This window comes from Pezoporus occidentalis, unplaced genomic scaffold (assembly GCF_034315485.1).
Source record: "Pezoporus occidentalis ecotype Australia unplaced genomic scaffold, CSIRO_AGI_Poc_V1 ctg49, whole genome shotgun sequence".
Classification (NCBI taxonomy): Eukaryota; Metazoa; Chordata; class Aves; order Psittaciformes; family Psittacidae; genus Pezoporus; species Pezoporus occidentalis.
The window spans coordinates 2,361,860-2,386,418 of record NW_026915824.1 but is presented as its reverse complement, the minus strand read 5'-3'; the positions used below and the strand labels follow the sequence as shown (position 1 = coordinate 2,386,418).

The following is a 24,559-nucleotide window of genomic DNA, read 5'->3' as shown; positions in this document are numbered from 1 at the left end:
TGTAAAATCAGGGCACAAAGTATGTGAGGCACTGTTGAGACTCAAACTACACCACAACACAAATCCTTGCAAATTAAAAGTGACCTACTAAATGATAGACACACCCCAGCAATTAGGAGGATGTTAGCTGAAAATGTGAGAAAAATTATGCTGAAGAAATTTAAGAACTTTTAATCAAAGAAAAAGGGTGCATACTCACGTGTAAACATTGTAAGGAACCAAGGAATAGCATAAAGCTGAAGAAGGTGGTGATGAGGAAAGAGAACAAAAAAATGTTTTAAGAGTTGAAGTTATCTGTGACAATTATCTACTACATTAAAAATTGCCTAACTTGGCATAAATGTATCTAAAATAGGAAATAACAGGAGTGGCAGAACAACTATCACACAACTTTTAGCCCCTCAGAGATGATCTTTCCTCCCCCAAGTTCCCATTTGCATTTCTTTCAAGTTACTAGTTTGTGATACTGCACTGAAAACAGTAACAAAAACAACCATCACTCTCACTAGGCTTATGTTTGCAAAAAATAATCCCCAAAGTCTCAAAGAACTCAGAAACCTGATCTATTAAACTGTCACTGTTCTCACCTTATATATATATATATATATACTGTTAAGTGATAACAAGCATAAACCAAGTTGATTCAATATATCTTTTTGAGTATGGAAAAAAAAACTCGATTCTATATAAATAACTAAAAGTGCAAATCACAATTTCCAACAGAAAAATTAATCATATCTATCTTTTTCTCCTATGTTGCTATTTATTAAAACGTATACTTGGCATTGAACAGCAGTAAGAACAGTTTCATTCTCAGAACCATATAGTGCCAGTTACTAAAACCTAAAGTATTCATGTTGTTCTACTGTGACCTTTAAAGGCAGGTGTCATCTGATTTGAGGCTGCTTCAGCACTTATACAACTATTAGAACTTCTGCTGCTGCATTGGCCACAGAAAACCTTTAGTTTCTGTCAACTTTCATTCTCGTAATACCATATAGAGAAAATTTCAGTATGCATTAGAAAAGCTAAGTATTTGTTACCTTAAGAGTTTCTTAATTTTCAATTAATTATTTAGCACATTGAAGGCAACAGAATCTACTTTCCTGAAACACTGAACCGCACAGAAAGTCACCACAAATTAGGGATACAAGAGCAAGATGATCATTGTTAAATTTTACTCAGTTGCACAGCTCACGTGCTCTGTTTTCTACTTCTGAAGATTTACAGTTAGACATAAAGCTTAATATATTACTTTTTAGCTCATAAAGTGCAAATTAGTCTCCTATTAAGCTTTCCCTGGAAGCAAGCAAATGAGAACTAGAAAGCCTAATTGATATTATGTTAATAAATTACTACTTATTCCATAAGCCCTTAACTGGATTATGGCACTGGCTAAACAATGCACACATTTGCTGAAAAGCTCTTTAGCACAGCTCTAAGTTTTACTTCTGTGTCTTCATGTGAGCATCTGATAATATCTGAACCATACTGTCCATAAAACAGACTGTTCACCACTTTCAGTATTCAGGAGTCATTAACAAAGCTTGGCCTCCAATCAGCCAATTGGTTTTAAGGGTTCAAACCCCCTTAAAACCCCTAAAAATTGTGATATTTATATTACTATTTTCATCTTCTAATGCATTCATACTATTTCACTGAGTATATCTTTGTATGCCTTCAATAGATGGCTCTCTGCTCAATAACAACATACCCTGTTCCCTGAAATACCTTCTACAGTGGTCAGCCAATACCTGTTTACCTGCTTGCTTTCAGTGCACTAGAAAATCAAGCACTCCTAAAAGCCTGAGGCTCCTCTTTGCTTGGAGGTACATATTATGCGGAAGTAATTTTGAACTATATTACTTCCCTGGTATTTAAAAGCAATTACTTCCTCCTTTTCATACATTTGATTAATATGTTTAACCCAGATCCACACGTTCTCCTAATTTCACAAACACCTCTAATTTTGTATGCATCTACATAGAAATATACAAGAAAATACACAAAATTTTTCACATTAGGCAGATTATTAAGATGTAACCGCAAGGCAAAGCATCACTTTGCTCTAAACCATCATTACCAAACTCAACAATGATGACATGAAAATATAGGTCAAAGTATTTAAGTATAAAGTATCAGGCAAGTTTTTTATTGAAGGGATTTTTCCATCTAATTTTCCTGATGTTCTAAGACAAGGAGGTCTTGGTAAACCTGGAAAGGTTATGATTATTATTAATAAGCAAGCAAAGAAAAGCCACAACACTGGTCGTATTATTCCACCATGCAAGTCAAATTGAAAAACACAGACAAAAAGAATTGCACTGACTTGAAGTCCTTAAATGAGTAAACTACCAAACTCTTAGTGAAATGACTGTACTTTTAACATATTATTAGTAAATGCTGCCCTCTAGCAATCACCGGCTGGAACAGCATCGGGCCGTACTTCCGTACTAACCAGCTGCTAAAGAGGTTTTCAAGCTCTCACTACTGAACCCTGAAACATAATGGGGTTGTGGGTTTTACTGAAACTTAACTCTTTGTAGCTAGAAAACATCCCTAATGTTTAATCAAGGCAGCGTTTTAACTCCTGGAACAGCCTGAGAATAAGTCACATTAAAATGAGAGCCTGTAAAACTAATACTCAATATTTTTTTAGAGTGAACTTGAGATCAGCAGCGCCGTACTTATCATTTTGATTTGCTAGCGAAATTCAAGCTCCTTTTTTTGATATTTCTTATACATGAAGAAATAAGCAGTCCCCTAACAGAAGTTCCCAATCAAACAATCTGAATAAATCCACAGGGTTTTTTTTAGTTACATTTGTCCTTAGGCTTTCTTTCCTTCTCCATCTTTCCCTACCTCATTATTCCTATCTAAAGCTTCCTTTCCAAGAGTGCTCTGCTTTAACAAATTCTGATCAGTACCTGAGCTTGGAGATGCAGTTCACTGCTCTTCAACAGGGTGAAAATGTTTTACTTGTCCATAGTTAGATGGGCATATTTTGAAAAGAGTGCATCTCTCATTAGACATTAAAAGATCTTAGAGATACTGGTTCAAATCTTGATGAAAGTTTTTCTATGAGCATTTCCTTAATTCCCTGCTATTACTGTCTGGTTTTTTTTTTCATTATTTGACCATTCCTCCAGAAGATGAGAGCTTTATACACTTGTGTCTACAGCAGATTGAGATTCCAGTTGCAAAGACAGTAGTTTTAAAGAAAACTAGGCTCAGGGGATTTTGATTCTAAAGATATTTCAGAAGAAATAGCAAGGTGAAAATGAGTGTTAATGTTTGTTGTTGGGGATGGTAGAGAGTATTAAAAGGCACAAATAAGCTTCTTGTACTCTGAAAAGTCTGTAAGAATTAAGTGGCTGTCCCGTATGATTCAAGTGTACCTTATGAACATTATAAGACACTTACAGTGAAGCTATGTACCTGTCTGCAGGATAATGAAAATTAATTATTTAAAACTGAACGTTTGAGTTTTCAAAACATCAAAAACGCCAACATTTTTCACAAGTTCTTGTTTGTTATGCATGTATATAACACTTGAGTTTCCCAAAAAAACTAAGAAAATTCAGAAATCTCTAAGAAAGTTCACTTCTACACCTCAGAGAATTATAGAGCTGAGATCAAGGTTAAATACCAACAGTTTTAAAGATAACAAACACAATAGGAGTAATCATTATTCTTGCAGTCTTTCATAGAATAATCTTCTCACAATCTGTCATTCAGTGCAGTGTGTTATGTTAAACTGGTAAACTGTTGAGTCTTCACCATCTTAAAAATATTTATAGATGGATAAAAAAAACCCTAATACATGCTAAGGCAAGTATTTCACACTGTTTTCAGTGCTCAAGACTTTTTCACAGAATCATAGAATCGTTAGGATTGGAAAGGACCTTAAGATCATCAAGTTCCAACCCCCCTGCCATGGGCAGGGACACCTTACGCTAAACCGTATCACCCAAGGCCTCGTCCAACCTGGCCTTGAACACTGACAGGGATGGAGCATTCACAGCCTCCCTGGGCAACCCATTCCAGTGCCTCACCACCCTAACAGGAAAGAATTTCCTTCTTATATGCAATCTAAACTTCCCCTGTTTAAGTTTTAACCCGTTACCTCTCGTCCTGTCACTACAGTCCCTAATGAAGAGTCCCTCCCCAGCATCCCTATAGGCCCCCTTCAGATACTGGAAGGCTTGGAGTCTTTCTTTCTCAAGGCTGAAGTCACAGGAATATAGGAATTACCACAATCAATGGCAACTGGGCAAACATTCTATCTCCAGCAGTGAGTACCTCATTTGCTATAGGAGGAACAAAATTTTCTGTCTATGAAGTTGCTGCAGTTTATTTGTTTGGGGTTGGTTTGGGGTTTTGGTTTTATTTTGTTTGGGGTTTTTTGTTTGTTGGTGTTCTGTTTTGCCTGATTGATGTATGTGTGAAACAATGTTGTCCAACAATAAGCTGGAATTGTCCTAACAAGGCTGCCTCCCAGCTACTGCTTTTTGTTTCAATTTTCATTTGTGAAGAAAAAAACATTTTTGCCCTCTACAGCTTCCTGAAGTGGGGAAGTGGAGATGAAGGTGTTGATCTCTTCTCCCTTTTATCCAGTGACAGGACATACAGGAAGGGTTCAAAGCTGCACCAGAAGACATTTAGACTGAACATTAAGAAGCAATCCTTTACTGAGAAGGTGGTCAGACACTGGAACCAGCTTCCTTGGAAGGTAGTTGATGCCCCAAGCCTGTCAGTATTTAAGAGGCATTTGGACAATGCCCTTAACATGGGGCATTGAACAGCAGTGAACAGCAAGACCCTGAACTGGTCAGGCAGTTGCACCATATTATCATCGCAGATCCCTTCCAACTGCAGTAGTCTATTCTATAAACCCCCCATCTGGCACCTTTATGTTCTGTCTTCAAAATACATACACACATACTTAGCCTCACGCCTATATGGTGCCTAGACAATTAGTCAGAACTTTAAATGCTACAGGAAGGTGCAAAAATGTTTTCATGATTGGGGATGCAAAGAGAATCTACCCACCTATATGCAGCGACACAAACAAAATATGAAGAATAATCACTTTCCTCACAAAATAAATACACCAGCAAGAAATCTCTCCCCAGGATTCACCAGCAGGTAAAAGGGTAATAGAACAAACAGAGATAAAGTACTTCAATTGTGGGATTTTTAATTCTCGGATGCAGACCTATTACTAACACCTCCTGCATATCGCCAAAACCAAGCTAAGGTATCTACCTATGACAGCAGTTCCAGCACAATGATATTAGTAACTGCACCCATACTTTGTCATCTCTATTCATGGCCATCTGTCAGCTGTGTCTAGCTTCCATAATTTGCAGCTGAAAGCTCTTCAGATTAATTTATAGCTATAGTTACCCTTTTAGTAATGTAGCATACTTCCTTGTTTTCCTTCAGTTCAAAATCGCCTGCTGTTGATGTTAGCATTATTCAGTAAAACACAGAATGAGTTCTAAAGCATTATATGGGGGGAGAAAGAGGAGAAATTATAAAATTCAGGAAAGTGAGCAAAGAACTGTAAGATTCACCATATATATCCCTCTATTTACATGGAAATCACATAACCACAGCAATGTACTTAATCCAAGCCCTGCATCAGCTATTCAAGCTTCAGCAATATTCAATATTCTGAGAGCTACGTGACCTGAAGCAAATGAGAAGGGTGCCAGGAAACACAATCTTTCCTGCAGCAGAGCCTGCCCTTCAATGATGAAACACTAATCAGGGTTTACTCTGATAGGATTAGTACTCAAGCACGGAACTCTAGTTCAGGTCTCATTACTACAGTGCATATCCTTCACCTTGATGGATCCTGTGCTATCTTGTTACAGGTACAAAAAATCACTTCTCACTAATCTAAAAGGCAGAACAACTTTTACTTGTTAAAAACAAAAAAAGATGATTTAGAAAGGACAACCTCTCTTCAGAGGCTAGTGTTAATTTTAGAATTAACACTAAATTAATTTAGTGTTAATTTATCTAATGAAAGTTGTTTTTTTTTAATAAACCTCCATTTTCTAATTACTTAGTACATTACCTAATCATCTCTAGACTTCAACACTTAAGAGATATTTGACTCCCAAATTTCACTATGCATTGTCCATTGGCTAGCACAACACAAACCCTAAAATATAAAAAAAAAATGTGATTTTAAACAATTCCATTTGACTTGCACCTTAGAGGTTTTCAGTGGAGAATTTTAAATGTACAAGAAAATGCTAGGAGCTGCTGAAAGATCAAGTTAACACCCAAGAGAGGTTGCCACAGAGCTCTCATGTAGGTTAATAGCAAAAACAGGAACCTGTAAGATGGTCAGGGAAAATTACATCCCTGCTTCTTCAGTTGGAACTGTCCTGGACAAAATACATAGAGGAATTGCTCTGGTCATCCACAGCCTTTTCCAAATAAATATCAAGTGCATTTACATAGTGATGCTGCAAACCTGATTCTCCATCAGGAACTTAAACCTTGCTGCTACCTATGCTCTTCAACCCCCAAAATAATTAGACTTTCTAGAGATCAATGTTCTCCCTTCTTCCCACCTATCCTGTTCAGATGTGGGCTATCAGCAACACGTGTGGTCTTCTCAAACATCTCTTTATAATGCAATACTCTGGCTTTTTCTTCTGCTCATTTTAATGCCACAGTATCTTTTAAATTTGTATCACTCATAAACAACATTATTACATTAAAACCAACTCTACAAATCAAAACATGTATCTGCTTTTCCATTACAATCTTTCTAAACAGTGATAATGAGTATCTGTTAGTCCCAAAGACATACACAAATTCACCCCAGAACTAGTGAATATGTACAACAAATGACTTTCAGAGGCTTAGCTTTGCTGTTTCAACTTAAATTATTTCCTAATAAGCATAAAGCTTTATACTGCTTACAGAAGAAATGCATATAAATTTCTTAATAAAATTTATATTTCTACATCAGTATCACTTGACTTCAATTTCCATCTTCCATTTTGACCTCTCAGTCATCATCTCTTCTTGTTATTACCAAATTTCTAAATGTCAAACGTAACATGACATAGACAATATCAATTAATAATGTTCTCTCCATAGCCTTGCCTAAATCTATTTTTCAGAAACATCAATCAAACTTCAGTGATGCTATAGTAGCTAGACAAACATTTTTATAGCGTTATCTTGGCTTTCTGGACTATATATACCTCTCTAAACAAAAGAGGAAAGCTTCACTATTTGCAGTGATAGCTAAAAAGCGAGCCTTTTAAAGAAAGCCTTCTTTTGCCTTTTCCAACATACCCCTCCCTCTGTTACATTTTGACTGAGTTCTCAGTTTTCATTTTCTTCTACCAATTCTTCTTCCAATGAAAAGCATAAAACCTGAATACAAGTTACGCACTCATCCAATGCTTCTGATAGATTCTAACAAATGACTGCTATGCATCTTCCAAAGTATGACATATCTACAGATTAACCATCATTCACACACATTTTTCTATATTATTTGCAGATTTGTGTGTCTTTTGTGTTAACCAATGGCATTTAACTCATTTGGAGAAATTTAGCTTTTAGTTATTTATGGACATATTAATTTCTATATATTAATCCATGCTTTATAAATAAAATTACATTTCATAAAATTATATGTTTTAAGATGAATCTTCAAGTTATAACTGACAATTAGTACTTTTTTTTATTTACCATGCTAACGGAACAGGAAGGACTGAGGTATGTAAAACAACAATCAAAACTTTATCATTTTATCAGCATACTCAAAAAAGTCCATTAATAAAAAAGTTTCACTTATGTCAAACTGCTACTGAAATAATCTAGAAAGACATCTTCTCCAAGTTGCCCTCATTTTCCATTTTTTACTTCCTTTGAACAATACTTATAAAAATGCTTAGCACTTACATCTGGAATAAAACCAATTTCATTAAGGTGGTTACTCAGCTCTGGATCATGGAATGCAATCATCTGGGAAAACACTGTCAGGTATTCTGAAACAACAAGCAAATTCAAGATCATTGACAAAAACACAAGCCACCACATGCTGTTAGCTCACAACTGAGCTGTAGAAAAGGAATAACACTATTTTTTTTTAATAATTTTTTTTCAACCTACAATTAACCAACAAGTGAATACTACTGCTGCCCTCTTTGTCAGCATTATATTCAATACAGAGGAAGGAATGTTCAATTTCTCTTCCTTAGTACTTCAAAATCTGGATTTTCAAGAACGGTTTACTTGGTTCATACTCAGGTTGTTATGGTTGCTCGACATGCAAAGTTAAAGAATTTCCAATACGGCTACGAGCCACAAGATATTCATGGAAGCAAATCAGAATAGGACTGTTCCAAGGATTTTTTAGCCCCAAATTGTTTTAATGATAGACAAAGTTTATACTCTTTAAATTATATCCCATGTGGTTTCTTTTCTACAGAGTTAAATTTTGTAACCCAGAAGTTAAAGTGGGGCTTTAAGGTTACCATTTCCATGACCAGTAGTAACACTTCAATTTTTTTTTTTAATAGATAAGAAGATATATTTATTGTAAAAGATAAAATGTCTTACATTCTCAGCATGGCACACTAGGCCAATGGGCACAATTTAATTATCTAAATAATGCTTTTAATTGGAAGAGAAGCAGACAGCAGAACACAGACACTGACAGGTTTCTTTCTCTCTGTTCTGCCCTTCTTTCAGTTTCATCCACACTGTCATATGCTTTGTTATAAGGAAGATGAAAAGGCAATAACATTGTAGTTTTGTAACAGATGGCAATTCCTTTTCCTCTATGCTCCCAAGAAGAGAGTAATTAGGGCCCAGACAGCTAGTTGAGGGGGAGAAGAGAGACAAAGAATGCGAACCCTCCTCCCACGTCAGAATATGCTGACATCTCAGTGCATCCCCCGAATATAAGGCCCCAAAGACCAAGTCCACACAATTCCACAAATTAACCATCCAGAGTTGCCACTGTTTTTTTAGTCTACTGTTAAGGACTAGATGCCTACTCCCGTCTCTCTTGGGGACAGCAAATAACTCCCTATTTCTCAGTTTGACTTCATCCCTGAAAGGACAAATTCAAATTCCAATTCCACTGCTAAGAAGCACAGAAGTGGTTCTGCTGAGATAATTCCATGCTTAGACATCTTTAAAAACAAATGGGCCTAAACATCTACTTGTTTACAGGCTTCTATCTCACTCAAATCTTCATTATCTGTATTCAAGTTAACTCCTTTCAGGTTAAGCTGGCAAGTTAAGATCAATCACTCTGTAAAATAATTCTGTACGGACCAGAAATTTTAAAAGCTGATTCTGCCTCAGGAGGACTGATCAACAATGCTCTCATTGTAACAGCATGAGGGAAATAAACCACAGTCCTACTGGAAATCATCCTTGAAAGGATGCGTAATTCTCCAATGTAAGTTACAATTAGAAATTAAGACCTCTTGAGCCTCCTTCAGAAATTTTGTAACTTTTGCTTCAGCTGCAATGACAAAGCCCCTGCACTAAACCTCTTAAGAGGTATCTGGCATCTTATGAGTGCCAGCCTCTCCCCTCTGATACTGCACCTCTCTTACGCCACTGATGGCTTGGCAGCACTCAGATGAGGAGGTAAGTGGGTAAACAGACCCAATACCAAATTTTGTGTCACCAAGGTGAGACTGCTTTGGAGGTACTCACAGATCACGTTTTCTCAGTTTCAAGCCAAAGTTATTCACATGCATACAAGTTTGGGACATAACTGAATCCATGCCTTAAATGCATACCAAACTGCATTATTAGTTATTTTTTTTAAGTGCATTTCACATCAGTTTTATTTCATGAAACAGCCAGTAATCACAAGTCAGGTACAGCAAACCAGTAATTCTACACAACCCTACACATTCAGCTGTATATTGATGAAAATGATTTCACAATTAGCTTCTCTGAAGCACATTTATTTTAAAAATAAAGATTCGTGCCCATGATGGTTCTCTACAGATATAATAAAGGTTGATAAAAACCATCTTTATTTGACTAGCCAGTCTTATGAAATATAATTAGTGCATGCAATTACATGGTTAATTAGGTTTTTAAAAACACACAAATCTTCACAAAAATGTACCACTCAGGTCCAGCCAATTGTTGCTGGCTGGAATTTCATTGTATGATTTTTCTGTTTTATGTAATTTGGCATTCCATACCCAAACCTCTTTAACTGCTCATTTTCTATTTCATGTGAGGAAATACATCTGACAAGCTTAGAAAAAACACCCGTCTTCATAATGTAGGACAAGTTCAGAAATGAGGTATGTGTTAAACTCTGCAGTTCAAAAGACTCTTCCTGTACACCTCTACATGGAAGACACAAAGAAGCTCAGAAGCTAAAATTGCAGTAGGCAGTTAAATGACACATTCTTAACACTTTCTTCAAACCCAATAAAGCAGGGAAATTACACAGGATTTTCACTTAAAACTGCCATTTACGCATTGGCATTTGACATACAACCCAAGAAAGGATTAAATCAGAATACTGAATGACTCCTAAAAGGTCTCCCTGAGTCCCTGATGATGCCAGACATTGCACAGGAACTCAGGAATGCCTGAGTTGCCACTTTGGTTCACAGAATCCTACTGACCTGTATTTCTGACTTTTTATAAAGCCCCTTAGGGATAACATCAGGGAACTCTAGACAGCAAAAGTATTATTTTATGGAAGAATATACTCCTTTGAGAAAAGTCTTTATCAAGATATTAGTCTTGAAGTCTAAAGAGATTGTCACCACAGGAGCATATGATATATTTACTCTGTTCATCTTTAGACCTCTATTGCCCCTTTTATTTACCAAGCGCTCTTTCTTTACAGACAAAAGGATGCAAATGAGTTCTATTGAATAGTTTTTCCAAACTATTTATTTTACATATTCAGTTCATAACACTTCTTACTAATTGTCTCTCCTAACAATTCCTTATGTTAGCTCCCTCCCTATTATCCAGTACATAACTGCTTTTATGTCTAATTATATGTTGTTGACCAGGTCTTAATTTTTTTTTTCAGAAAAAAAATTACAGACACTGTTCCTAAGTTGAGGACTTTCACAAGTTCTATACAGAAAAATTTCTTTAAAAGAAACAGAAGGACAGGAAGCCATGCTGAAAGCCAGTATTCAATAAATACTCATAACTGCTTGCAATTAAAAACATTCATTACCACCTATTTTTTTTAAACTATTAATGGCTTTCAAAAAGCTTATACAGAGCATTTGGTTTTTTTTCTCCTGTCTGAATTACCCGTTTAGTTTGATCCTATTTTTCTTGCACAGCTGTTGTTCTTACTTACCTAAAATAAACCTTTTGAAATAAATACGTGGGTATTTCTACAGTGAGAGTCTAATTGTGTTTCAATTTTGCAATTTTGCAACTTGAAAAAGTGCATTTATAATCCAGAAATAATTCCACTTTTCTGAAAAAAAAACAAAACCAAAAAAACTTAAGGGACAGACTTACCTTGAATAACATGAGAATTATCCTTCAAAAAGAAGTTATACAAATATTTGGGGATAAAAGCAGACATGCAGGCATATGCTAGAGCTGAAAGAAACAGAAAAATAAATTCACCTACAGAGAAACACAAGTAAGTATACCTAAAAGTTCATTATTAAGCAGGTAATAAGCTTATGCTTATTATTATTCTTAAATCCATCTATACACAAAAATGATTGTATGCACAGTAGGCATAATGGGAATCATTGTCCTAAGAAACTAGTTTTCCCACACACACAGGCCTTACATAAAGAAAGCCAGGTGCAAGAGAACAGAAGACTGGACTACACCTATTCTGAACAAATCACATTCTAAGCTGATAAAGGCAACATACCCAAAGCTGGTCGGATAAGCTTTTAGGCATTTAAAACAATCATCAGCTTTTCTGAATAAAGGTAGTCTGGAGAGGTTAAAAGGTTAGAAATTACACACTCACATTAAACAAGGCTGAACTACAGCTTCACTGAAAAAGACATACTAGAGAAGCTTTTTTTGCTTTTCTATAAACAAAGTTATTTGTGCTTTTTATTATACACTCATTATTCTACTGAACAATTATGCATTATGTATTCATTATTGTATTCAATAAATGCAGGATTTGAACCCCTGCTTGAAGAGTAGCACCCCACATATATGTTTCAAAACCCGTTTCTTTTGACTTGTGCCAACAAGAACTTTAAAATTCCTTTGTAGCTACAGAAAGTTTCCATCTATAAGTGGGTGCACATGTATCCATCTACAACATGACAGAGATGACAGATTATGCTTCCCCTTCACCCCCAGCAGAAAAGGGTACTCACCTTCATTGTTAAAATTCAAGTACAGAAATGGTGCACAAAGAGAGTCAAGACCTGAAGAGAGAAAAGCCACAAAAAAATAGCATAAAGAGCTCATTTACAGCAATGCACAAAATAAATTTGCATTATAATTCTGCAACCTCAGGCTTTACGCGTAATGCTGAAAACAACTGTGAAATCAATGCATGAAACAAGATGTTGAACTATAATGCTGAATTGATTATTCTGCCAAGGCTACCAAGAAATGCAATTTACTATCCCAAGAACTTGCTTGGTAACTTCAGCAGTTTTACCTTGGAGCTGAACAATAAGCAACAGGCTTTTTTTTTTTTTTAAGTGACTGAAGTTTAGGGAAGTAAATATATAAGAAAGAGTGGGGTGATTTTTCATTATGAATTAACTATAAATTATTAGAATCTAAATTTGTAATAAGCCATAGATTCCTCCTTCAAAAGAAACAGAAAAGAAAGTACTCAAAAAAAGAGCTTACATTGGGTGTAGGGAAAAAGGTGGAGGTATTTTTAAGTCAGCCATAGCTTTCCAGTTAATTATCTGACCTAGCCAACCACTCAAACTCACCTTGCCAGTACACCAAATCAGGATGGGAAACAACCCAGGCCTTCAATACACGTCTAAACTTCGCATGACCCTCTGGTGATGACAGCAACTCATCATACTGATGGCAACGAGGAATATCAACTTCAATCTGCACCACAGCCAGGCATATAATATAAAGAGAAATCAGGATAAGTGAGGTAGTACTACAGCAATCTTGCAACACTAGAGGTGGAAGTGAGCCAAAGAATATAAGTCAGACCACCATCATAAACACAATCGGCTTTCTCTATCACACTCAAAATCAACACTGAAAGGGGACTTGGGACTCTAATAGCCCTGTCCAAGATTAAAAAGAGGGATTTTTTTTTTTTTTCTTTTTCCAGATTCATATTTTTAAAATGCCTTGAAAAAGGCAGAATGCAGACTACTACTATAGGGTTTTTTATGACCCAACTTTTGGACTCATTCCAGGTGCTATGATCCCTTTGCTCTAAAGGATAATCAAATTGGAGTTCTCAGAAAGTTGTACCCAATTTGATGTAAAATATTTCTTCAGCCAGCCAAAAGGAACAGCTGTTGCTTGTGATGTCTTTTTATGTCTGGCAAGACTTCCTGGAGAACCAAATTGCTCAAGCACAGCTCACTTCACAGGATCTCCAGGTACTCGGCACTATCTGGTACAAGGTCCAACATGCACAACAAACATTCAGTAAAAACAGGATTTAGCAGTACATCAGTAATATTGCTTATTACACTCTGTTACTGTTACAGAAACAGTGATTCTGAAGTAGAAGAAGATTTTGCTTTCCACATATTATAATTTGAGTTAAACTATCCATTCCTCTGTTTTGCAAGATTCATGCTCCAGTAGGAGTAGGTTTAGAGGACAGGGGGAACCCTTTTAGTACTATTGGCCGTATCTGTTGTAACAGGCAAATGTCTGTAGCTCATGGAAAAGATCTCTGCATTTCTTCAAGTGGCAATATTTGGTAACATCACAAGTCTTACTTGTCTGTCTGTAGGAATCGGTGTGTCTTTATCAATGGCATCATATTTTGCTTGTATGGCACCCTAAATGTGGAAGAACAACCAAATTTAGAAAGTCATTACTAACATAAATGCATATGACAGTGTACACACTGATGTACAGAAGTTGACTGTTTTCATTAGGTGCTTTAGTTAGCAATTTTTTTTTTCCCTGAAAATTTTTCCCAAAATACAGAAAATTCTGACATCTGAATTTCAAACAAAGCCATCTTTATTCTGTTATCAGGACATATAAACCTTTTTATGACCTCCTCAGTGCAATCTTCAACAATTTTCAGTTGTTTATGCAGAAAATTGTGTACTTGATACAATTTTCCATTTTCAAGTTAAAAAATGCTCTTCAGTTTGAAATCAGTGCTTATCTAAACCACAAGCAAGTGGCTTTCAGCAACATATCTCTGAAGGCACCGAATCCAGCTATACACATCCAATATATACTACTCTTACATAGCCTGCCCATGCATGAATCTCAAGACAGGCATGCTGACAAGTCCATCTTACTACTATGGCGCAGGGAAACACTATCTGCATTGTACAGATGATAAGCTTATGAAGCATGAGAACTGCCTCAACTCCCAAGACCCAGGTCACAACCCTGAGCAATAATTGTTATTTACATTACAGCTATTTTTTCGTCTTATTAGATAGCACTCAGCAGATCACTTCCTAAGCTAAATATCCTAAATAACCTGGATGTGTTATCTAAGAGAACCTCTTTGCTGCACTACAAGCAAATTGCAAGCAGAGTAGATGCAAGAAGAGGGTAGTCAAGCAATCTCTGTGAGGAGCTGTCACTGCTGGGACATTCCTTTCTAGTCCTTTGTCCAAAAGTGTTGCATTTATTTATTCTCTAGTCTTTGGAGAAAATATGTTGGTGAGAAAAATACATTTGGTATGTTTCATCCTGTTTTACCCAACTATTGCTGACTGGAGCAGAAGATTTCTAACTGCATTTGTCAAAAATATTTCAAATCAAAGCAAAAAGAAATTTAAAATATTAAAGCAAATACTAAAGCAAAAAAATATTTAAAATCAAAACAAAAAGAAAAAAAAAAAACAACTGTTAACAACCAATTGTATTTAAACAATCCAAGTTTGATTCTGTAGTATTTTTCTATCCCATAATCAAAATTAAAGGCAGCCAAATTTTCATACATTCTCTGGAATCAAATAATCTTAAGAAACAAAAAGCAAGTCTGAACATTGTCTCCATTCACACAATTTCATGACTCATTTTGTTTGAAATTCCAGTAATCGTACCTGACAAATCTTCAAATCCATTCCATCTTCCCTGTCAAACCCCATTGCTATCCCATTCCCTCCCAGTAAGTAATGCCCTCCCACTACCCTTACCTCAACACCCAACAGGGCAGCCCAGGTTACGCCTCTCAGAAGAGGAGGGATGTCAACCCTGGCTTCTTTCCAAATTTGGTTTTTCTTATATGGGTAGGCCTTCAAAGAGAAGAAATTAATAGCAAAAAAAATGTTACTATGTAATTGAAACAATTCAAATCCCAGTTCTGGGATGGTGTTTCCTCCAAAAGACAAATGCTGTCAGCCAAAACAGAGAATGCCAGTTTTACAAGTTAATTTCATTCCTAACTGGAAGGCCTAGATGGAGGAACTCTGATGTTAAAATACCCATTTCTTCTCATTAATGTATTCATGTGCTTTCCCATGGTGGTCTCTTGATCTCTGCTCCCTTTTTCAATTATTTGGTCCTTTAAAAATGCTCAAATTAACAGATCAAATCTAATTATCCAGCATCAGAAAGGTTCCATACCTTCAACAGCCTGTCAAACAGGACAATTCTATTTAGCTGGTATTCTGTGTCCCTCTCCCGGATGATGAGAGGAAGACTTGCAGCTGCAGACAGCTCATTACTACTGTTTGAATGAGGTAAAGTTGACTGTCTGGAAAAAGAGTTAGGATAGTAGCAGTGAACAGCAAGAAATACAAATCACCATAAAAAAAATTGGTATCCTGTGATGCATTTCTGAGTCATAAGTAAGCTTAAATGGACACTTTTGAATACTCTGTTCTGGAAATCAACTAACAAAACAGTTGATTTCCAGAACAGAGAAACAGGCCAGGATCCTCGGTTTGGTATCAGGGCCCTAAATCCACCAGTGTTTATCAGCTCTTAAGTCTAAGAGCCAAAACAAGTACATGTTAGGCCTGCTTTTGGAAGACAGCTGTGTCTAGCTGTGCCGTGTGCCACTCAAATAAAACTACTGGTTCAAAATTCAGTCCCTCATATATGTATAAGCTTACACACAAACTTACTCATCTTCAAGCAATGGATAAAATGCTTCCCCACCAACATCTTTCAGTCTCTGAAAAGAAGAATAAAAATAATTCATTATCAGAAAGCTGCTCAGAATTCAAGTGGAAATATTTAGTGGAATAAAGATCACTTAGCAATTTATTTGCAAAACTTCATAGCTTGCCTTGAGACCTAAGCATTAGCTCAGCCCTCCATCAGCAAAGAAACATACAGCATTGAACACTATAAACTTTTGCTAATAAAGGCTTTTGAGTTGATAGAAGTTGTTCTGCCTGAAGATAATACTCATTCATAAATCTGCTTACAGACAAAACATAGTTCTATGAGCCATGGATTAAATGGATAATTAAACAGGAAGTTCAATTCTATTACATAGTTATTTTTCTTTTCCTCATTTTTCTACATGGACTTCCTATCCAAGTAGCTGCAAAGAAGCTGAAGAACTTGGTTTTATATTTTTAATCAGTTCAGGAGTTACACAAATTTGAGTTCCTCTCAGCATCTGAAAGTCACACACAAATACAGACACTCTCTGGAAAGGTAAACAGGTAAACATGCACAGACTTTTGCCTGAAGTTTTCAGGTATCTTTGATGCACCATGATAAATGTTTAATACCACCTTCCCTGCAGTATTCTGTTTCGCAGTTCAATCCCTAACTTAAAGGCAAACAGCACACTGCCTGCGCCTCCTGGGATTGACAGTACAGTTCATTCTTAGTTCATTCAATACTTATCCTCTTTTGATTATAAGCATCATGCTCTGCTCTATATAAGGTGTTTAAAGACATGCATAAGTTCAAAAATTTATTTCAGCTAACATTGCAAGGTTCAAGCTTGCATATTCCCCCAAAATCAGATTTCAGTATATACTTATTTGTTGCTGCATTTGTAGAAGTAGGGGGTGATACCCAAAATTACTGATTAAAAAGTTTTAAAAAATGCCTTAAAAGCTACCCCTTTTTTTTAGGAACAACAGTAGGAGGTGCAGAGCATGTCACCTTCAAAATAGCTGTTGCATATTCTTAACCTCTTTTGCTTGCCCCCCTCAAATCCCACCAACCAAGCAACAAAATAATCCAGTTATTTGGTCTCTTTTCATGCATTTGCGTGAAGCAATGCAAAGTTCTACCAAAGAAATATGTTTATACAGTATTTGCCACATTGCCACTAAAATTAAGATAACAGTGGCAAAGATTAAGACTTCAGGAGTCACCTTTCTTTCTGTATTAACCCCTATAATCATATGGAAAGGTTCTTTCTAAAGACTGTGACAGAATTGCATCCACTGCTATAAAAAGCAAGCTGCAAATAGTACAGCATAAATTTTTAATTCTACAGCAATAAAGCTCTACATGTGCAGAGACATGAACAATTACCACATTTCAGTAATATATGCAGTAAATCTTGCAACTGATCATGACATCACACAAAATTATGAGTTATCTCATGTTGATTTTTCCACTGAAGATGAAAATTGCACTACTGCATTCAGGCAAAATGCTCTGAAGTAATCTTTTGAACTAGTTGTTTCATAACTATATATTCCAAAGATTAGTAATTAGTGACTAGAAACTTGGTATAAAGGCTTTCAGGAACTGCAACTGAATCAAGTTTATCTTTCTTTTGGATCTTGTGTGCCACCTACAGAGAGGAATTAAACAATGCAAGATGACACTGTCCAATTAATTTAGCGATACTGGAGAATATCAGGTACCACAGAACTATTTGGGCTTCACCAGAACAAAGTAGGTAACAAAAATAGGGAAAGGGAAGGACACATGAGGGGATTGAGGAACAGAAAATAAATCATATTTAGTAAGCTTCTCCAGACAAAGCAATCTACAAGCATAAATCAGAATCTAATTGGACACTAAGAAGTATTCTCTTAGAATCAACAACACTGTCATAGAATCATAGAATCGTTAGGGTTGGAAAGGACCTTAAGATCATCAAGTTCCAACCCCCCTGCAATGGGCAGGGACACCTCATGCTAAATCATATCATATCAAGGCCTCGTCCAACCTGGCCTTGAACACTGCCAGAGATGGAGCATTCACAACCTCCCTGGGCAACCCATTCCAGTGCCTCACCACCCTCACAGGAAAGAATTTCCTTCTTATATCCAACCTAAACTTCCTCTGTTTAAGTTTTAACCCGTTACCCCTTGTCCTGTCACTACAGTCTCTAATGAAGAGTCCCTCTCCAGCATCCCTATAGGCCCCCTTCAGATACTGGAAGGCTGCTATGAGGTCTCCACACAGCCTTCTCTTCTCCAGGCTGAACAGCCCCAGCTTCCTCAGCCTGTCTTCATACGGGAGGTGCTCCAGTCCCCTGATCATCCTCGTGACCCTTCTCTGGACTTGTTCCAACAGTTCCATGTCCTTTTTATATTGAGGACACCAGAACTGCACATAATACTCCAGGTGAGGTCTCACGAGAGCAGAGTAGAGGGGCAGGATCACCTCCTTCGACCTGCTGGTCACGCTCCTTTTGATGCAGCCCAGGATACGGTTGGCTTTCTGGGCTGCGAGCGCACACTGAAACCGGCCCATGCTCATTTTCTCATCAACCAACACCCCCAAGTCCTTCTCCGCAGGGCTGCTCTGAATCTCTTCTCTGCCCAACCTGTAGCTGTGCCTGGGATTGCTCCGACCCAGGTGTAGGACCTTGCACTTGGCATGGTTAAACTTCATGAGGTTGGCATCAGCCCACCTCACAAGCGTGTCGAGGTCCCTCTGGATGGCATTCCTTCCCTCCAGCGAATCAACTGAACCACACAGCTTGGTGTCATCAGCAAACTTGCTGAGGGCGCACTCAATCCCACTGTCCATGTCACCAACAAAGCTGTTGAACAAGACCGGTCCCAACACCGATCCCTGAGGGACACCACTCGTTACTGGTCTCCAGCCGGACATTGAGCCATTGGCCACAATTCTTTGTGTGCGGCCATCCAGCCAGTTCTTTATCCACCGAGTGGTCCACCCATCAAATTGATGTCTCTCCAATTTAGAGACAAGGATGTTGTGTGGGACAGTGTCAAACGCTTTACACAAGTCCAGGTAGATGACATCAACTGCTCTACCCCTGTCCATCAGTTCTGTAGCCCCATCATAGAAGGGCACCAAATTGGTCAGGGAGGTTTTACCCTTAGTGTCGCCCTGCTTGCTGTCCCCAAGCACCTTGTTGTTTTTCATGTGCCTTAGCATGCCATCCAGGAGAATCTGCTCCAAGATTTTGCCAGGCACAGAGGTGAGACTGACTGGTCTGTAATTCCCCGGGTCATCCATTTTCCCCCTCTTGAAAATGGGGGTTATATTTCCCTTTTTCCAGTCATCGGGAACTTCACCTGACTGCCATGATTTCTCAAATATGATGGCCAGCGGCTTCGCAACTTCATTTGCCAGCTCCTTCAGGACCATTTGTCATTGGAAGAAACAGCAGTAGGAGCTGCTGCTACATATTCCCTTCAAACAAATGTTTCTACAGTGAAGACAAGAACAAGTACACAATATTCTTCTTACGTTTCGGAGCTGGCACAGAGACAAAGTCACAGTTGTGTCATCTAGGAGGGAACTTCTATCTCGTCCTTGCCCAAAGCTCTCACCATCTTCTAACAAAAAGCTTCAAAAGGGAGGAAAAAAAAAATTAGGTAATTTTAAAACACAAAACTTGAATTAAAAAAAAAACGACAAAAAACACTTTTACATGTATCAGTTTCCTCTTTAAAACAAAATACTTGTGCTTAGAAGTATACTGTATCGACTCTGCATGGCATGAAGCCTGCTATCAAGGGAATGTATAATTGCTTCAAATTATTCAAACAGGTTTTGGAGTAAAAAAGGCACATCTCAGATTTTCTATAACTTTTGTTTGCACACAAAAGAACAGTAATGAGATATGGGATTAATATTCCCTTTTATTCCTTGGCCTGGCACAGACCAGGACTGCCATTTATTGTGAAAAGCAAAAATAAGACATTATTGTAATCTGAAAGCCATTTCCCACCATGACAAAAAACCCAAACAAAAGTCTGACACAGACCTTTCCTGTTGCAGTCTGTCGAAGAATACAAATGCATACAACACGGCACACACAAATTGTCTATTTTATGATATTTTTAAAGCCGATCACATGAAGTTTTCCAAAAATTAAGCTAGCATTCTCAGTACCACTTAGAAGATGGAGTTAGATTGTACTTTTGAAATGAACACCTAATTTTCAACACAGATAGTGTGACAAAAGTATTTTCCCCTCACAATTCAAAAGGACATGCATATACACCTGTGGGTACAGAAATAGGCAATCCCTTGAAATCCACACTAATTCTGCCACCAAATTTCACATAAAATCTAGCTTCACCTGTTTTTTTTCCAGTTACCACATTTTGGCTGTACATTGACTTCCTGTGTTTTTAAAACCCAGAACCAGCAAACTGATCTATATGGACACATAATCATGCTTATTAAGATCAGCTTCTAAGATAAAACATGAATACACTACATAAAATTGCAACACATGTAGCAGTAAGATAAAGGCAGTAATGACTAAAACGCTCTCACAGAACTGTAAGTCATAAACCTACATTTTTTTTTAAAAGTAAATTAGCCAATCTGATGAATAACTGGGTTGTCCATTCAGCTCTGCTGCCCTGCGAAAGGGATTCAGAACGTGAGAATTTGCTATAGAATGTATTGAATTAAATTACAATTACAAATACACTGTTGAAGCACAGTGAGACATTTTTACTAAAACTTAATGGTATTGTAAAGTGTGCTAAATTTAGGGACTTACATTTCAGTGTTTTGCACTTCAGCTACATTTCTTCAGATTTCAGAAAGAACTATGAAGTGCAGGCAGGCAACATATATAAGGCACTCAAATAATGCCATGAATTGGGCAAAAGGGGAAGTGACATGATTTCCTGCTGTTCAAGAATGCTATTTTCAATATTTTTCATGAATACAGGTCTTGAAACTAAAAACCAAACCAAAACGTTTTCTCAGAACACTAGCCTTCTCCATCCATTCTTCTTTCCCTTAAAGTGCTTCTCCTTCCTTACTTGGGAAGCGTGCAGACAGGTGGCTTTGATCGAATGATTTCCTTGTTGACAAGTTCTTTCTCCAAGTCTCCTCCAGCCAAACACCACAGGTAATAAACCTCTTCAATTGATCTTTCTGCTAGGTAATCATTATCTTCATCTATTAGAAGAAATCACACAAAAATTAATTACAGCTTTTTAGGTAACCTGTATTTCTTCCTACCACTCCAAACACATACTGTAAAAAAAAAAAAAACAAAACAAACACCCATGCTTTAAAGGTCCTAGACCTTAATGTGAAGTTAGCAGAAAAGTGATCTTCCCTTTGCAAGTGCTCTTTAGGAAGATTTTGAGAAAGAGTAGATGGGTAAAAGTCAAAAAAAAACCCAAAACCAAATATTTGTGCAGTTAGCCTCGGTGCCAGAAAATAGCACCAATTGTATAAATACACTGAAATGTGGACTTTCCCTTCCTGTGTGTCTTTACAAAAACAACCATCGCCGCAAACAAACAAAAAAGCCTAAACCCAAACACTGTCTTAATCTCCCAAAACTGTTTAATGACAGTTTCTGAACAAGTGGAAAACTCTGAAGAATTCAGAAAAAGTTAATGAGGACTTCAGAGTGGTAACACTTTCAGCATATGCAGTTTTAAACTTAGAAATGTTGTCTTTTATTCTAGAATGTGACCTTTTTCACGAGGATTTCCAATACTTCCAAAAATCTGCTGTGATCCAGCAGAATCCTCTTACCAAATCACAACACAATTTAGTGAAAAAAAAAACCAAAACAACAACCAAACCCCCCAAAAACCCTAAACCAAAAACTAACAAAACAAACCCCTGTACATGCACATGTCCAAATTCCAAAGGTAAAAATATTGATATTCCAAGCTGGACTTGAATATTAATGATAACTGTTTATTCCCCAAGATTGTTGCGCAAAATCAAGATGCCCTCTTTTGACATGCACATATCTCTCAAAACATGCTTGCCCATACTGCTGCCCATCAAACAACTTCCTACAATAATGTAGTGTTGTAATATTTAATCAGTTCCCCTCCAACAAAATATTAAAAGAAAACACAGTTACATTTTATTTTCCTTCCCCCTGCAATGACATTTATCACAATACCTGCTTTTACCTTTACATAATTGACTTATGTCTTCAGGAAGTGTTAAATCAGCACATCTTGGAGAAGATGAGAACAGACCAGCAGGTTTGTGGAAGAGAGGATATAATGAGGATATCTCACTGAACAAACTGTCATGCAGCAATTCTTCTGGAGTTGGCCTTGAATTAAGAAAAGAGAATTAAGCATTAAAATGCTTCCAGAAATGTTACATTTCAGTGTGAAATGTCCCTAAGAAGAAATACTGGTAAGTTATTTTAAATTATAATGGATTTCAGAAATTTTAGTAGCAAAAACATCTACCAGTTTTGTTTAATTCCTGACGCATAACACACTACACAGTCTGTTTACAGCCCAAGTTCAGATCTCACCTTCATTTAATGCACACCACAACCATTTTATTAATTTCCCTTTAATTCCTTTAAGCAGAAATGAAAAAATGCAAATGCAAAGCTTTGACTGAAGAACAAAAGCATACTTCAGTTTTCAGAAGAAAGTTGTGGTAGACTGACATAATGAAAAGTACTTTTAAGAGATATGAAGAAAATAGCCCTAATTCTAGCTATTTCAGAGCTACAGTAACCACCACCAACTTCCAGACATGGAAGTAAAACCTGTGAATTTAGGACTACAAATACCCCCACAACACTCAGATTTTATCTCAAAGTTTTGCACAATTGATTCCTGCACACACAACCCCTGCAACTGAAAAGCAACAAACCCAAGAATCTCCTATCAGCACCATAAATCATCAGTCTTCCAAAAAAGGCTCAGCAATAGGTCTTCTAATTTCACAATATATCAGCAAAGTTTACTAGGACTTGGACTGAATACTTGCCTCTTAGAAGGTTGGAATGTAAGACATTTCTTCAGTAAAGCTATGATATTTTCAGAAAGGTCCTGGAACATAAAAAAAATATGGAGGTCTCTATTATGGTCTTAATTCAGCAGGCCACTTAGCTCATACCTCACTTTTAACATACACTGCCCTCCTTTGCGGCCAATAAAATTTCACACCTACACTATGAGGTTAGCTGTGTTGGACCAAAATGCTGGGGAAGCAATTCTCACCTGCATTTGTTTGGGGAGGGGGGTGGGGGGTGGAGAGAGAACCTGAAAAATTTGCAATGTTTGCAGCACAGCTTTTTATTTTTAATTTAGATATTCTGTACCCAGCTTGAAAAAACACAGTACCTGGGAACTATCTTCTGCTAACAGAATATCTCAAAACATACAGACACTACAATTCAGTGATTAACTGGGGGGGTGGGAAGGAGTTGAACAGTATAAACCTATGCTATCAGAATGTGCAAAGTGAACTTCTATCTTGAAGACTAAATATCTAAAAAAAAAATATTTAACCCCGACAATTCAAATAAAGTTCACAACTTAGTAAACTATCCAGAGAGCATTAATATTTACTGAAATTGACAGTAATTTGGGAAACAGTAAGTATTACCACTATGGCTATTTGAAAGGATCTTAAATAAGTAGTTTATTTTTTCTCATACTGCAATACATTGAGTGACCAAATAAGTTTAAAAAAAAAAGTTTGAATGTGTGAAATACAATAATAATAAAATGTTTTGGATAAGACAGCATAGAAGAGCAAGCTAGTTCTACAAACCTTAACAATATCAAGGCAACCATGTTCTTCTGCCAATACAGTTACAATATCATCTACACAGCCTTTGAAAGACAAACGGGACAATAAAAAGTTAAAGACTATAAAAAAAATTGATCCCAGTTACATAGGATATCAGATAAAATCCCACCCCAATAAAAAGCACTTAACTTTGGCTTTTTATTTACATTGTCACATCACCTGAAAATGAATTCTCAAAGTTAGAAATGAAAATTATTATTATCATCTATGCAGACAGAAAACTGAAGCCTAAGAAAGTTAAGCAGCACATCTAATTTAACAGTGAAAAACTTTTTGCAGGCTTAGTAAATCCAGATTGTTAGCCTCCAGGCAAATAAACTAAAATAGTCTTTCTACTTAAAAAAACCACCCCAGAAAACAAAAAAACAACTTGAAAGAACTTAAAAATACCTGCATATAGAATCTTGAAGTAATTTCATTTTGTTGCTACTTGCAGACAATACTAGCAGTATTTTATAACTTGTTTTCAACACTT

The 24,559-nt window shown here is 36.8% G+C and overlaps 1 protein-coding gene across 5 annotated transcripts in view; it reads right to left on the bottom strand.

The window, feature by feature from the left end:
- TBCK (TBC1 domain containing kinase) overlaps nucleotides 1–24,559 on the bottom strand; it is a 103,557-nt gene that overhangs the window by 46,092 nt on the left and 32,906 nt on the right. For 4 of the 5 annotated variants that reach the window (XM_062636658.1, XM_062636662.1, XM_062636657.1 and 1 more), the window contains 14 exons: nucleotides 24,046–24,107; nucleotides 23,257–23,318; nucleotides 22,431–22,579; nucleotides 21,309–21,447; nucleotides 19,771–19,870; nucleotides 16,248–16,297; nucleotides 15,745–15,874; nucleotides 15,315–15,413; nucleotides 13,923–13,985; nucleotides 12,936–13,062; nucleotides 12,360–12,410; nucleotides 11,524–11,607; nucleotides 7,945–8,030; nucleotides 200–236 (listed from right to left, as the gene is read on the bottom strand). In XM_062636658.1, coding sequence (XP_062492642.1) covers nucleotides 200–236; nucleotides 7,945–8,030; nucleotides 11,524–11,607; nucleotides 12,360–12,410; nucleotides 12,936–13,062; nucleotides 13,923–13,985; nucleotides 15,315–15,413; nucleotides 15,745–15,874; nucleotides 16,248–16,297; nucleotides 19,771–19,870; nucleotides 21,309–21,447; nucleotides 22,431–22,579; nucleotides 23,257–23,318; nucleotides 24,046–24,107 — 1,239 coding nt within the window. The remainder of the gene's footprint in view (nucleotides 1–199; nucleotides 237–7,944; nucleotides 8,031–11,523; nucleotides 11,608–12,359; nucleotides 12,411–12,935; nucleotides 13,063–13,922; nucleotides 13,986–15,314; nucleotides 15,414–15,744; nucleotides 15,875–16,247; nucleotides 16,298–19,770; nucleotides 19,871–21,308; nucleotides 21,448–22,430; nucleotides 22,580–23,256; nucleotides 23,319–24,045; nucleotides 24,108–24,559) is intronic. The other variant, XM_062636659.1, reaches the window with a different exon arrangement.